Raw genomic sequence first — 12,750 nt, 5'->3', positions numbered from 1 at the left:
ATTTTGTTATTGTCATTGCTACAGTACAGGTACCAAACAACGACATTTAGGAGGGGTGGCTCCCCTGGTGTTAGGAAAGAAAAAAAAAAAACTTAAAAAATAAATAAAAAAAATGACAAGAAGGGAAGGAGCTGGTTTACATAAATAAAGGCTATGTACACTATCCACTGTACTATACTGTACAGATAGACGACTAGGGTTGTCATATTGCACAATAGTGTTATTGCACATTTATTTAAAGTGTCGCAGTTTGCAGGCTTGAAATGTACATATTTGTGCCTCAGCACTACACCTGATTTTTTTCAGTCCAGCAGCTGCCATCAATCCGTCCAGACTGTCCAGGGCCCAGAACCTAGGTCTTTGCTGTGTTCAGGGCCTGGACGGCCCTGTGGTAGAAGCTGTTCTTCAGTCTGTTTGTCCTTGCGGCCAAGGTCCTGAACCGCCTTTTCGAGGGCAGCCGGGTAAAGTGTTCGTACCCAGGGTGGGTAGGGTCCCTGGAGATCTTGGAGGCCTTCCTGAGACAGCGTGTGTTGTACAGCTCTTCCAGAGAGGGGAGGGGGGCGCCGGTGATCTTCTGTGCTGTTCTCACGACTCTCTGTAGCGCATTTCTCTCCGCGGTAGTGCAGCTGGAGAACCAGTTGCAGATGCCGTAGGTTAGGATGCTCTCCACTGCGCCGCGGTAGAAGGTCACCAGTATCTCCTGCTTGCTGTGTTCCTTCCTGAGGACTCTCAGGATGTATAGCCGCTGTTGTGCCTTCTTGATGGTGTCTTTTGTGTTGTCCTTCCAGGTCAGGTCATCCCGCATGTGCATCCCCAGGAATCGGAGGGTTGAGACTCTCTCCACGCTCTCTCCGTCGATGAGCAGGGGCTGGATCTCGGACTTTTTCCTCCTGAAGTCTACGATGATTTCCTGGGTCTTTGACTTGTTCAGCAGCAGGTTGTTAACCTTGCACAGCTTGCTCAGTTGCTCTACCTCATCCCTGTACGCCGCCTCGTCCCCCCCCGAGATGCATCCCACCACGGTGGTGTCGTCTGCAAACTTTACGATGGAGTTGCTGGGGTGGACGGGGGTGAAGTCGTAGGTGTAGAGGTTGTAGAGGATGGGGCTTAGCACGCAGCCCTGGGGGGACCCTCTGGGGGCGGTCGGTCAGGAAGTCCTTGATCCATGCACATATAGAGTGTGGTAGACCCAGGTCTAGTAGTTTGGTCACTAGCCTGTCTGGAAGGATGGTGTTGAAGGCGGAGCTGAAGTCCACAAAGAGCTAGTAGCTGTTTCCCCTCTCCAGGTGGGATAGAGTGGCGTGGAGAGTCGTCGCGATGGCGAATCAGTACATCAGTATTATATTTCAAATATTTGTACTTTTCTTTTCCACTCTTGAACAAACGGTGTACGTCAATTGTCCATAAACAATATTGTATTCCCCTGTAAAAGTGGGTTGGTCTATATTTGAGGTGACATTAATTGTGCTGGACACATAGTCAGTCAGGACACTGAAGCAGATGACAGTGAAAGGACATGGACAACAGGTGGCACCCCTCTCTGTGGAGCTAGATTTGGTATAAATGGGGCCCTTTCATTTACTTTTAGACATTTAGCAGACGCCTTTATCCAAAGCTACTTACAACATGTACATGTGTCTAAAGTAAGTGAATCGTCGAGGCTATACACCGGTCATCATAAGTAGGCGAGCACCGAGGCCTTTCCCTACACTGTGGATCAGATGTAATGCTGCTATCTTGGATTTGGCTGGTGAATGTCCACAGCAACTCTGCTCCAGGAACAGTAACTTAATGAGAGGAACTATCTGTCACAAGTGGAATTCCTCGAAAGGGAAGTAATGATCTTAAAATATATTTAGGCTTAAGTGTTTTCCATTAACATCTCTGTACTGGATTCGACGGCAGTCTGTTCTTAAAGTCACTGAGCCAGTCAGGAAGAGTATGTTAGCGTATATATTCACCTTGCCTGCCTGTCACCTCAGAATGCCATGTGTTTATCCCCCCGTGCCCTGTGGGAGACAGAGGGCAGGTCATTTGGGGGGGCATATCTGAAGTCCCCAGAGGCAGAGTCTGCGATAACGAGAAGCGGTTCAGAGGGGGTTGGTTGGTGCAGCAACATAAAACTGTTCAGGCGGGGGAGCTGTTTGACCTTCATGCTCTGTCTTTCATCTCACTTACGATGCCTGGCCTTGTTTGTCTCCTTAAATTATATACTATAGAAATAAAGAGTCAGTGATAGGTGGCGAGCTCCATTATGGCTGAGATGTTAATGGTTAAAGTACTTAGGAAAATCGCTTAAAGGTAGAAGCGTAATGCTATGAAGGTGATGTTCAATGCTCTTAGAATGTGCTCTCTTTGACGTTGATTCATGTTTTATTGCTTGTTCATGGAGATATAGGCCTAAACTATTTCAATTATGCCATTCTAGTATCTAGAATCTTTGTTTTAAAGATAGCCTACCATTTTCTGAAAAGGGAGTAGGCCTAAATCAAGCACGATATTCCTTAAACTCACATGTTTTTTTCATTTGCATCAAAGAATACAGTAAGAATAAGAAGCAGGCATGTGAAATCAAAAGAGATTTTAAAGAATTTTCTAAATCTTTGAACCAAATAAACAGTTTTTTTTAAAGTAGCTAAATGGTATGATGTGTGTGTGTGTGTGTGTGTGTGTGTGTGTTTTTTGTGTGAATTTGATGGGTTTTGAAAAACTGGCACCAGTGACGCCCTCATCAGACTACAATGGAGGAAATAAGGGCAATCATGCAACTGTGAACAAAGGCTCCAAAATGCCTTTTTTGACACTGTAAAGCCTCTGGTATCCAAACCTCTTCAGCAGTGGTCTATTCCATTTTGTGGGACTTTTGTGGATACCACTTCTGCATTTCATACTCAATTCTCTCTTTATCAATTGATTTAACAAATGGAATATAACATTGTGGAACGTCATTATGAGACCTGCATCACTATACTGGGAGCTACGAAGTTCTTATAAGTAGAAGATACCATTTACAATAGTTTTTTGGGGGGAATCGTTTACAGCGTGTTTGGAGCATGACTCCCATTGTAGCTTGATGAGGATATCGCTGGTACCAGTAAGTTTCTCCAAACCAAGCAAATTCACCCCAAAAAATATATAACATTGCCTCTGCATAAAACATTTATATTTGGTTTAATTTATCCTTGCAGTGGCAGCAACAGTAGGCTACATCACACTTAGCCACATGTTTCTTTTTCCTAAAAAGGTGGTGGCTCCTCCAAAATGGATTTGTCATTTCTGTGGGACATATGCATATGTGACATGCATGCACTCTTGCTCTCTGTCAATTGTTGTTTCAATCACGGTAGCATATTGCAGGCCTCTTTGAATACACAGGACTACGCTGAATTCATATTTCACAAGAGGTGACTGGAAACCATGAGAGTGTGGGTGGGAGGGAGGGAGGTGGTTGAATGAAAACTGCTTCACAAAAATGTTGAGGTACTGGCGCATGGGGCGATCAATTCTTCCATTTAATCAGGCAGAGAGAAAAGTGCTTGTCGTGATATTGGCCTGTCAGACTGACAGACGGGCAGGTCTCTGCCCTGCCAGGTAGAGTGAGATAATGCTTTGCACCCTGGACCCTGTCCCCAACCACAGCCTCCTTCTATTGCTGGTGACAGATGCTTGATAAATCTACATGCATCTAATTAAATCAACAGACCTTATTAGGTCCAATCAATCAACTCTGGCCACAAACCTGCTTCTACCCTCCCAAAATGCCACCTTTAATACTGTGGGTGGGGTCATTTGAGTTTTTTGTGAGTAAAAAAGAAAATTCTCCCTTTGCACTCAATCAAATTTCAGGACCCACCTTTCATGACTTTTCCTAGGTGTGCGTTCTACCACCCAGTATCCTTACATTTTCAAAATCTAGCTAGTATAAAGCGATTTTGCAGTATTTGTGTGTGTTTCTGTGTGTTTACGCTAGTATTTGGCTGCCATCTTTTTTTCCAAGGCTGCAATTATTTTCCATATCAGCAGAGGTCGCAGGGGGACACTAAGAAGTCCCTGAATTTAATTCAGCATATATGCTGCATGTGCTACATGTGCTGAATTAGATTCAGTGAATAAGATTAATATTTGTAACATAATGGGCCCTATTATGCACCTCATCAATAAGACGAGGCGGTAGATCTAAACTTAAGACGTGGAGGCGTGGTCAAGGCCACTTTGCTATTATGCGTGCTGTAGTGGGCGCCTAAAACCCGGCGCGAAGCAAAGAAATTAGTCATGGGTGTGTTTTGGGCGTCTTCTCAATCAACCCAATCAGCGTGCCAGGTGCCATTCCCTTTAAGAACCGGCTGCGTTGAGTCATTAGCGCTATGCTATTATGGAAGTCCTGAGAAGGAGGTCAGCGCGCTTCTCTGCCTCTCCCTTCTGAAATAAAGCATTTATACTGTGACCGTAATTGACGTCTTGCCGTGGAGCCACGTGCGTGTTCATGTGTGCCCACATGCATGCGCAAACCGCGGAGGCGCGCTCGTGTTTCAAAACGTGCATGAAGTCTAAACTTAAGAACTTTTCAAATCACTTCTTAGCGATAGGAGCAAAGTCAGATCGCATAATAGCAGGGGCGCCTAGTGCACTTCATTAACATATGAACACTCCCACAATGAGCAATATATGCACGGGAGTTTTACGTCTTATGTGTGGGCGCCTATCGAGACCTGCATAATAGCAGTAGCGCGTATGAAGCGCATAATAAGGGTGGGGGTAGGTCTTAACCTGGCGGTGCGTCTTAATTAACACTTAAGACGGCAAGTTAAGAAGTGCATAATAGGGCCCAATGTGTTAATAGCTTTAAGCCTATATAGCTAGCCAACCTTTTTGGACTCAAGGCCCACTTAAAAATCACAAAAGTATTTGCGTCCCACACAGGCATTTTACGCACGCATATTATTTTTGATGGTGTCATATAATTATTCTCTTATTGTTATTGGATATTTCATATGCATCATCATACAATCTGGACAATGGACATATAGCCTACTGTTGATGCTTTGTCTCAAGGTGACGACGTAGTTTACACCTCAGAGCACACCACCCACAGTGGTAACGGTTTGTCTTCTGTGCCTGTCCAAAGGCTAAATAACTCAGCATTAAGGGTTGGATTGTATGACAGTATGACTTTGGCCATTTGTATGAATTCACAGAAACACAGAAATGATCATCATGAATGACAAAAAAATGAATTATCAGAATTATCAGCTTTTATTTAGGATATGACAATGTAGGTATGTCTGTATGTCTCCCAGTTCCTTGAGATTTCTGGGGGTTTTGCATTCCTTGCATTCCTTGTTTTCCGATCAATAAACAAAGGGCAGACTAAAAATAATCCAATACCATACCAAATACAAATATAATGTAATCAAAAAACAAACAAAACATGCACTCAAAGTGTAAGGTCTTTTTCCTCTGTTTTTCTCCTCCCAACAAGCTGCTAAATGTAAATATTCAGCCATTCCGTATAATCACAACCCCAGTGAGCCGGGGCTGACAGACTGACGTTACAGCCGGGGCTGACAGACTGACGTTACAGCCGGGGCTGACAGGCTGACAGACTGACGTTACAGCCGGGCTGACTGACGTTACAGCCGGGGCTGACAGACTAACGTTACAGCCGGGGCTGACAGACTGACGTTACAGCCGGGGCTGACAGGCTGACAGACTGACGTTACAGCCGGGGCTGACAGGCTGATGTTACAGCCGGGGCTGACAGACTGACGTTACAGCCGGCGCAACGTTCACAGATATACAAACACGACAGACTTGTTTATCACTATGAAGTTACAAACAGCACTATGAAGCTCGTTCGGGCATATTGTGCAAGAATGACACTATTTACAGCGCTGTACATTTTCAAATATTGCTATATTTATTATAGTTATTGTTTTATAATGATAATCAGCATTTTGCAAGTAGAGATGTTGTCATGTTTCTCTTCTTGTGTGACATGAAGCCACGCTTTGGTCCTTTTCTTCCTCAGCCAGACTCCTTGGTTTCAGAGTTTCAAGTAATTTCAGGCTGCGGAGCCAGACTAATGTACAATCGGCACTCCCCAGCGATCATTGTTCATCAGTACACAGCTTCTCACTGTTTAGAGTGGGGGGGTCATTTGACATAAAAGTAGGTGAAACAGCGTCGCGCTCCTAGTGTTAAGACAGCTCAGCGAGGAGGGCTGTATCACAGCTTCTCCTGGGGTCCTGCATAGCGTCCATCTATCACAGCTTTCCTCTCTAGATAATCTGTGTTTGTTCCTCTGTCATGCTCCACAACGTCCTATATCCCCCTCAAGGCTCTGCAGCTGGGTATAGGCCTGTGAATATGAAATTACACTTCACCACCAGTAGGTAAATATGAGTAAATGCTGCCTCGCCGTAGAAGGTTCAGTAACTTTCTGTAGGGGAACAAAGACACTGAACTGGTAGCTATCAGGATTCTGTCATGAGCAGAGTGCCTTCTAAGCACCATAAAGCTTTCTATCAATAGTGGAATAGCACTATGGCAGCTTGTTAGTTGTGTCTAGACTGAGGTATCCCAGTAGAATAAGCTGCAAGCTCTGTCTGTCAATTCAGTACATTTCCCAACCTGGAATCATGAAAGTCAGTGTTCTTTTTCAAGCCATCAATAGTTTTCTATTAGGCTATAGCAATCACAATCCATGTCTAGACACGGCAGCATTCCTCCCTAATATGCCGTTGACGAGCATGCTAACGTATGAACACAACAAGTCATTTGTATCTGCTCACAGGTTGCTAATAATGTTGCATTACTGTTTACAAAAAGACTGTCTACTTAGTAAACGATTCATACATTTTTCATTGCCTCTTAGAATGATTCTTCAGTCAGTCAATTAAGTCTTAATCAGTTTCTGCACTTGGGTGTACAATGCTGCAGATTCAAAATGCAATTTGTGCACATTCAGTGGTGGGCTCTGCAGTGTTGTGGTTGTCATGCAGATAAATGGAGGCAACAGTCTGAGGAAGCCCCGGATTCCTACTAATCTGTGGTGTGGGGTCATTATGGTTTTGGCATTGAATACTATGATGAGGGAACGAAAACAGTGAACAGAAACACTACTGTCTGCAAACTTTGCTTCATGTGTGTCGTATAATAAGCGCATAATGCGTATATGGGCTACCAGCTTTCATGGCTAAAGTGCACTTTTACTTTTATTTCTTCCTCTCCTATACCAGTAGTCAAGGCTAAGAGCACTTTTACATTTGACAGTGTTTATTTAATTTGTTGTTTATATTTATATTTCTTATATTATACAATATACCAGTCATATTCTGGAATGTGTCTGAATGTTCCATAAGTATAACAAATAATAAGTATAAATAATAAGTAACAGTTTGTAAATAAATAGGCTCGTAGCGTTTTTCTTCTCCTTACGCACCAAACACGTATTGTGTACACATACTGATTTTCATACAGACATTTATTTCAGAAATTGTTGTGGTAGAAATCCCATTTTCACTGCTCTCTGCCTCTGTGCGTATAAAAGAAAGTTATATAGCAGAATTCAGCCATGTTGTATCCTATGTTTTTGTTATGTTGTATTTGTTTGTTAAGTTATGAAATGGGGTGTTTAAACAATAAAGAATTGTACCAAGCATAGTACCTCCACTAACTGAACTTATCTTAACGTACAGCCTACAGCTGTTAAAAAAAAAGAGCCTTCTATTGGATTGTTACTCTGTATCGGCCGATACGCTATGACTCAAAGCACAATTCTCTGAATCAATATCGGCAATGAAAAGGTGGTATCGGTGCATCCCTAGTTAATTACAATTCTTCAAGGACACCCTCTCCATTCCTCTTCCACAAAAGGCAACAGCCTTTTCCAGTTCCGTCGTCTTATCGGTATTAGACTTGTAGCACACCTTATCCTGGGACACTCTGCTATTGTCTGTATTTGGTCTGGAGCTAGGCTATCCAGAGAACTGAAAGCCTGATGCACATCTACATCACCTCTCAAAGAAGGTTCGAGAGAGTGGTGGGTTTGGGAGAGAGATAGAGAGAGGGCAACAGATCCATCCTGCCTACTGGCATCTGTCAGATCCAGTGTGACATCCATCCTTGAGATGCAGTGCCATCTCACACTGAGAAGACTCCCCCCTCCAGGAGCCTGTCAATCAGAGGGGTGTCTAGCCAGCAGGGTGCCTGCTGCACTATGCTATGCTGGAGACTGCCGCAGTGAGAGGCAGGGCTCACAAGGCCATCCCTTTAATTAGCTCCCATCAGACTATGACAACGGAGAGAGAAAAAAAGAAAAGCTTCACTTGTAATTATGCCTTTTCTCCTTCAATAATATATCATCAAAGGTTTAATCACCTGGAAATGTGTTTGTGCTTGTTGCGAAGGAGCAAGTTGTTTTAGCTAATTATGGCATGCTTGCGAAGACATGCTCACATTTTTCCAGAGAAGAGCAGAGTAGTTCTTCATGCCTGCAACAAGCGGCCAGCAGTGACTGCGACAGTGAATATATGTAATATGCAAACACCCCTAGAGTGGGAGCTGGAGCACAGCTCAGTCTGAATGAGTTCCAATCTGAAGTCCTGAGTCCCAGCTGAACCAGTGCAGACTGAGTCCCCACTTTGGGAGGCACATTGAGCAGTGTGCGGGTGCTTGGGAATGACACTAATAAATACACATGCACACACACTATGCAGCAGATTTGACCGTGGCCACCTCTGACCGTGGTTGCAGGCATGAAAACATCAACCTGTGCCTTGGACCCAGTTTCATCCACCTTGATAAAGGCCTGGATCCCTATAATCAATCCACTCATCACCAAAGCCATCAACTCCACCCTCTCAACAGGCCACTCCCCCCCACCCCCCTGCTCTAAAGCTTGCTGCTGTTAGCCCCATCCCAAAAAAACCTGGACCCTGATATCCCCAAGAAGTATAGACCCATCTCAAACCTCCCCTTTTCCATCCACAATATTGGAACGTTGTTGCCTCACAGATCCAAACCTACCTGGACTCCCAATGACCTCTACAAGCCATTTCAGTCTCACTTCCGATCCCAAAATAGCACTGAATCAACACTAACCGTAACCTTTTTGACACCATAAACCACTCCATCCTCACCACACACCGTGGCGTAACTGCCACTGCCCTGATCTGCTTCATATCCCACCTCTCAGACATAAAGCACTACGTTTCCATCAACAACTGCAAGTCCAACACAGCCCCTATAACCAAGTGACAGCAGGGGTGGGCCGCGTTATGAATTTAGCCACACAATCGTGGGCCACATGCCTTTTTTTGTGTCAATTATTATAAATAAGTAAACAAAAAGCTTGTTAAGGCCATATGTTCAAGTAGGCATAACCTAGATGTCTATCATATATATCACATATATTCAGGACACACTGTCAAATGATCATTGTCACAATTAAACCTGCAGTGTATCAAATAGATAGAGTAAAACAGACAACATTCAGGCAAAAGACTTGTACAGTAGGCGTTATCACTAGTCTCATTACCTAAATCAAACTACACTGAACAAAAATATAAACACAAAACTTGCTTTAATTTCAACTTCAATGAGTTGAAATCAAAGATCTAAGACTTTTTTTCTATGTACACAAAAGGCCTATTTCTCTAAAATTTGCTTAAATCGGTGTTAGTAAGCATTTCTCCTTTGCCGAGATAATCACTACAAGTTTCATTAGCTTTTCAGTCATATGTTTGAATAAATGTCACCAATTCACACAAGGAGCTGTGCTACATCATTTGTAGGGGAGAACATGTTTACTGTCCACTTCAGAATCACCAAGAATCAGGCTTGGTAAAAGTACTAAACGGATCCAGCCCCATGTCGCCTAGGTCTACTGTTCATTCTCCCTCTATCTGTTCCCATGGCCAATGGCTACGCTGATGACACTCACGCTTTACCTCCCAACGAAAACAATGACTGCAGCCACCCAGTTCACCCTAGCAAACTGTCTCGCTGACATCCAATCCTGGATGCAACGCAACTTCCTAGAAACTAAACTGCAACAAATCTAAAATCTATTTTTATTGGCCCCAAATCCTTCTCCCACTACCCACAACTTCACCCTAAAACATCGCTTCACTGTCTTCACATCCATCCAGGTCTGTAACCCCTGCGCCATTCCGGACTTCACCCTCTCATTCAAACCTCACATCAAACACATGGCTGAAAAACTGCTTTATTCCAGCACATTCTCAGGCAAATTAATGTGTGTTCCAGTCCATTTACCATTAAATACAGTAGGCCCTGATGTACAACGTAATCTTTAGTACCTATGTTAGAGACCCCAGCTTGTGATGTGAGCGTGAAAGATAAGACTTCATGGGGCTGATGTACGGTGGCTTGTTAAAGCTGTGATCAATAATGGAACGTCTGTTGTTTTATGTTCCGGTGGGCATCTACTGTAGACGAGGTATGGGTCAATTAACAGCTTGATCTTTGTGTAATTACACTCTTTGTTCTCACAGGGACAGCAGGATGCATGAACAGGTCATTAAGACACGTCTCCTACTTCTTCTACACATTCTCTGTCACTCCGCTTCCTCCCCACATTCATTTAAAAAAGACTTAGCACTCCAGTACTATGATGAGGGTGTTTATTGTGAGCTAGAAACAAAAGTCTCGGAGCAGAAAGTAGTGTTCATATTGTAGATGGAAGCAGCTAATAACCCATGTTTTATTAGCAAGCTTTAACATGTTGTTTTATAGTAGAAGTCTTAATCAATGGCTTTGTAGATGGAAGGGCATTATGTCCACATCCCATGGCCCCCTTCTTCCCCCTGCTGGATTAATTGTGGCACTGCAGCCTATGTCATACTGTGTTCAGAGGTCAGGTTATAGGCCTATAGGCTTTTTGATCTCTCTGTCTGCATGTTTGCCTTTCATACTCACTGTTGGAATTCACCAGCACAAGTATAAGGGTGCATTACTTTGTAACATCTTGCACTGGCTGTCTTGCCCTCATTTTGGGATACACAGTAGTCCAAGACCACATACATGTCAGTACTGCCACCTGATGGAAGGTTTGCCATGTCTACAATGAATGCTTTAGTGCAAACTTTGGCAGTCAAACATTTCCTATGATCATGCTGTTGAAGGACCTGGCTGTGTCTGCTTTTTATGATGTCATTTTACAATTTATTCTAAGCCTTGATAAAGAGCCATTTCTCCACTGTTTTGTGATCTCCCCCCCTCTCATTCTTGCCCTCCCACAGAACGTACCATTGCCAGGTACGAAGTACGAGAGGTAGAGCAGCGGCATACTCAAGAGGGTGCACGGGAGTCACCGCCGCTGGCTGAGGGAGATGACGTGGTCATCATCTACAACCGGGTGCCCAAGACGGCCAGCACTTCCTTCACCAACATCGCCTACGACCTGTGTGGGAAGAACCGCTTCCATGTGCTGCACATCAACACTACCAAAAACAACCCTGTCATGTCCCTACAGGACCAGGTGAGAACCTAACACCTTACATGTAATGTACTGTATTATAGTGATATTAGAGAGCTTGCACAACTTCAAAGAAGTGCAATGGTCTTTTGATGTACCTGGTTTCCCACAGGGTCTTAAAAAGCAGTTGGTAGGTCTTAAAAATATTTGATTAAGACATTTCGATAACTTCTCTGTGGCTGTGTTCGGAATGGCATACTAGCATACTACTCATACTAGATTAGACGTAGATTCAAGATTCAAGATTCAAGAATGCTTTATTGTCTGTCACAGAGTGACATAAATTCTCCTTTGACAGGCAGAAGTGCAGCTCAAGAATACAGTTTCCACATTAAAACACACATAGGTCACATACATTAATACAATAAAGACAGACAGATATAACAGTGTTTATGTAGTGCCTATTTAAAAAGTCTAGTCATTTAAAAATAATAGTAATAAAAACAGTATTATGATTTAAAATGCTAAAATGCAGTGTGCTTCCTATTTTAAAATGTTCAGGGCGGTGGTTGCAGTGGGAATGAATGATTTTTTATATGTGTTTTTCCGGGCCAGTGGAGTTCTATAACGGCGGCCTGATGGAAGTGGCTGAAATGATTGGTGGAGGGGGTGAGAGGGGTCCTGTGTGATTTGTGTGGCTTTTCTGATTAGTGACCGGTTGTAGATTTCAGACAGGGGGGTTTGAGGTGAGCCGATGATTTTACTTGCCTGATTGACTATACGGGAGAGTTTGGTTTTGTGTTTAACAGTATTCAACTGTTTTTTTATTTGAGTATTCAAGAGCGTTCACACTGTACAGTATGCGACATTTGAGTATGCGAGAAATGTAGTATATATACTAGAGGTGGCCAAATCTTTGTGTACGCGAACGATGCATGCTATTCCTACTCAACATCCCCAAAATGCATTGCGCGTCTCTTCAGTCTCGTCATACACACTCATCATACAGCTGTTGTTTACATTGTCTGATAGCCTGGGGACCGAAAGCTTGCAATAAACATTTGCACAGATTTGAGTGTACAGATGCTGCTTTTTTGCACTCTATTTGATACTCTTCAGCTGCAGCACCCCAGCTAAGTCTGATCACGGATGAGCGGTGGTATTTTCACTATATTGGGAATCTACATGGTGAAATGCATTCTTAGACATGACTACGTTGTCATGATTACAAAGATGCCACTTGAAATGCATGAAATCCAAGTTTATTCGTGTCTTACACACACGTTCGCCTAGTATTTGACTGCCTGTAG

General features: G+C 43.4%; 1 protein-coding gene across 1 annotated transcript in view; it reads left to right on the top strand.

The window, feature by feature from the left end:
- Nucleotides 1-12,750, top strand: part of LOC308161628 (heparan sulfate 2-O-sulfotransferase 1-like) — a 46,914-nt gene that overhangs the window by 22,166 nt on the left and 11,998 nt on the right. Inside the window, exon 3 of the mRNA XM_080535671.1 lies at nucleotides 11,265-11,503. Coding sequence (XP_080391797.1) covers nucleotides 11,265-11,503 — 239 coding nt within the window. The remainder of the gene's footprint in view (nucleotides 1-11,264; nucleotides 11,504-12,750) is intronic.

The sequence above is a fragment of the Nansenia antarctica genome (assembly GCF_963989245.1).
Source record: "Nansenia antarctica genome assembly, chromosome: 7".
Classification (NCBI taxonomy): Eukaryota; Metazoa; Chordata; class Actinopteri; order Argentiniformes; family Microstomatidae; genus Nansenia; species Nansenia antarctica.
This window is presented reverse-complemented; position numbering and strand designations above follow the sequence as displayed.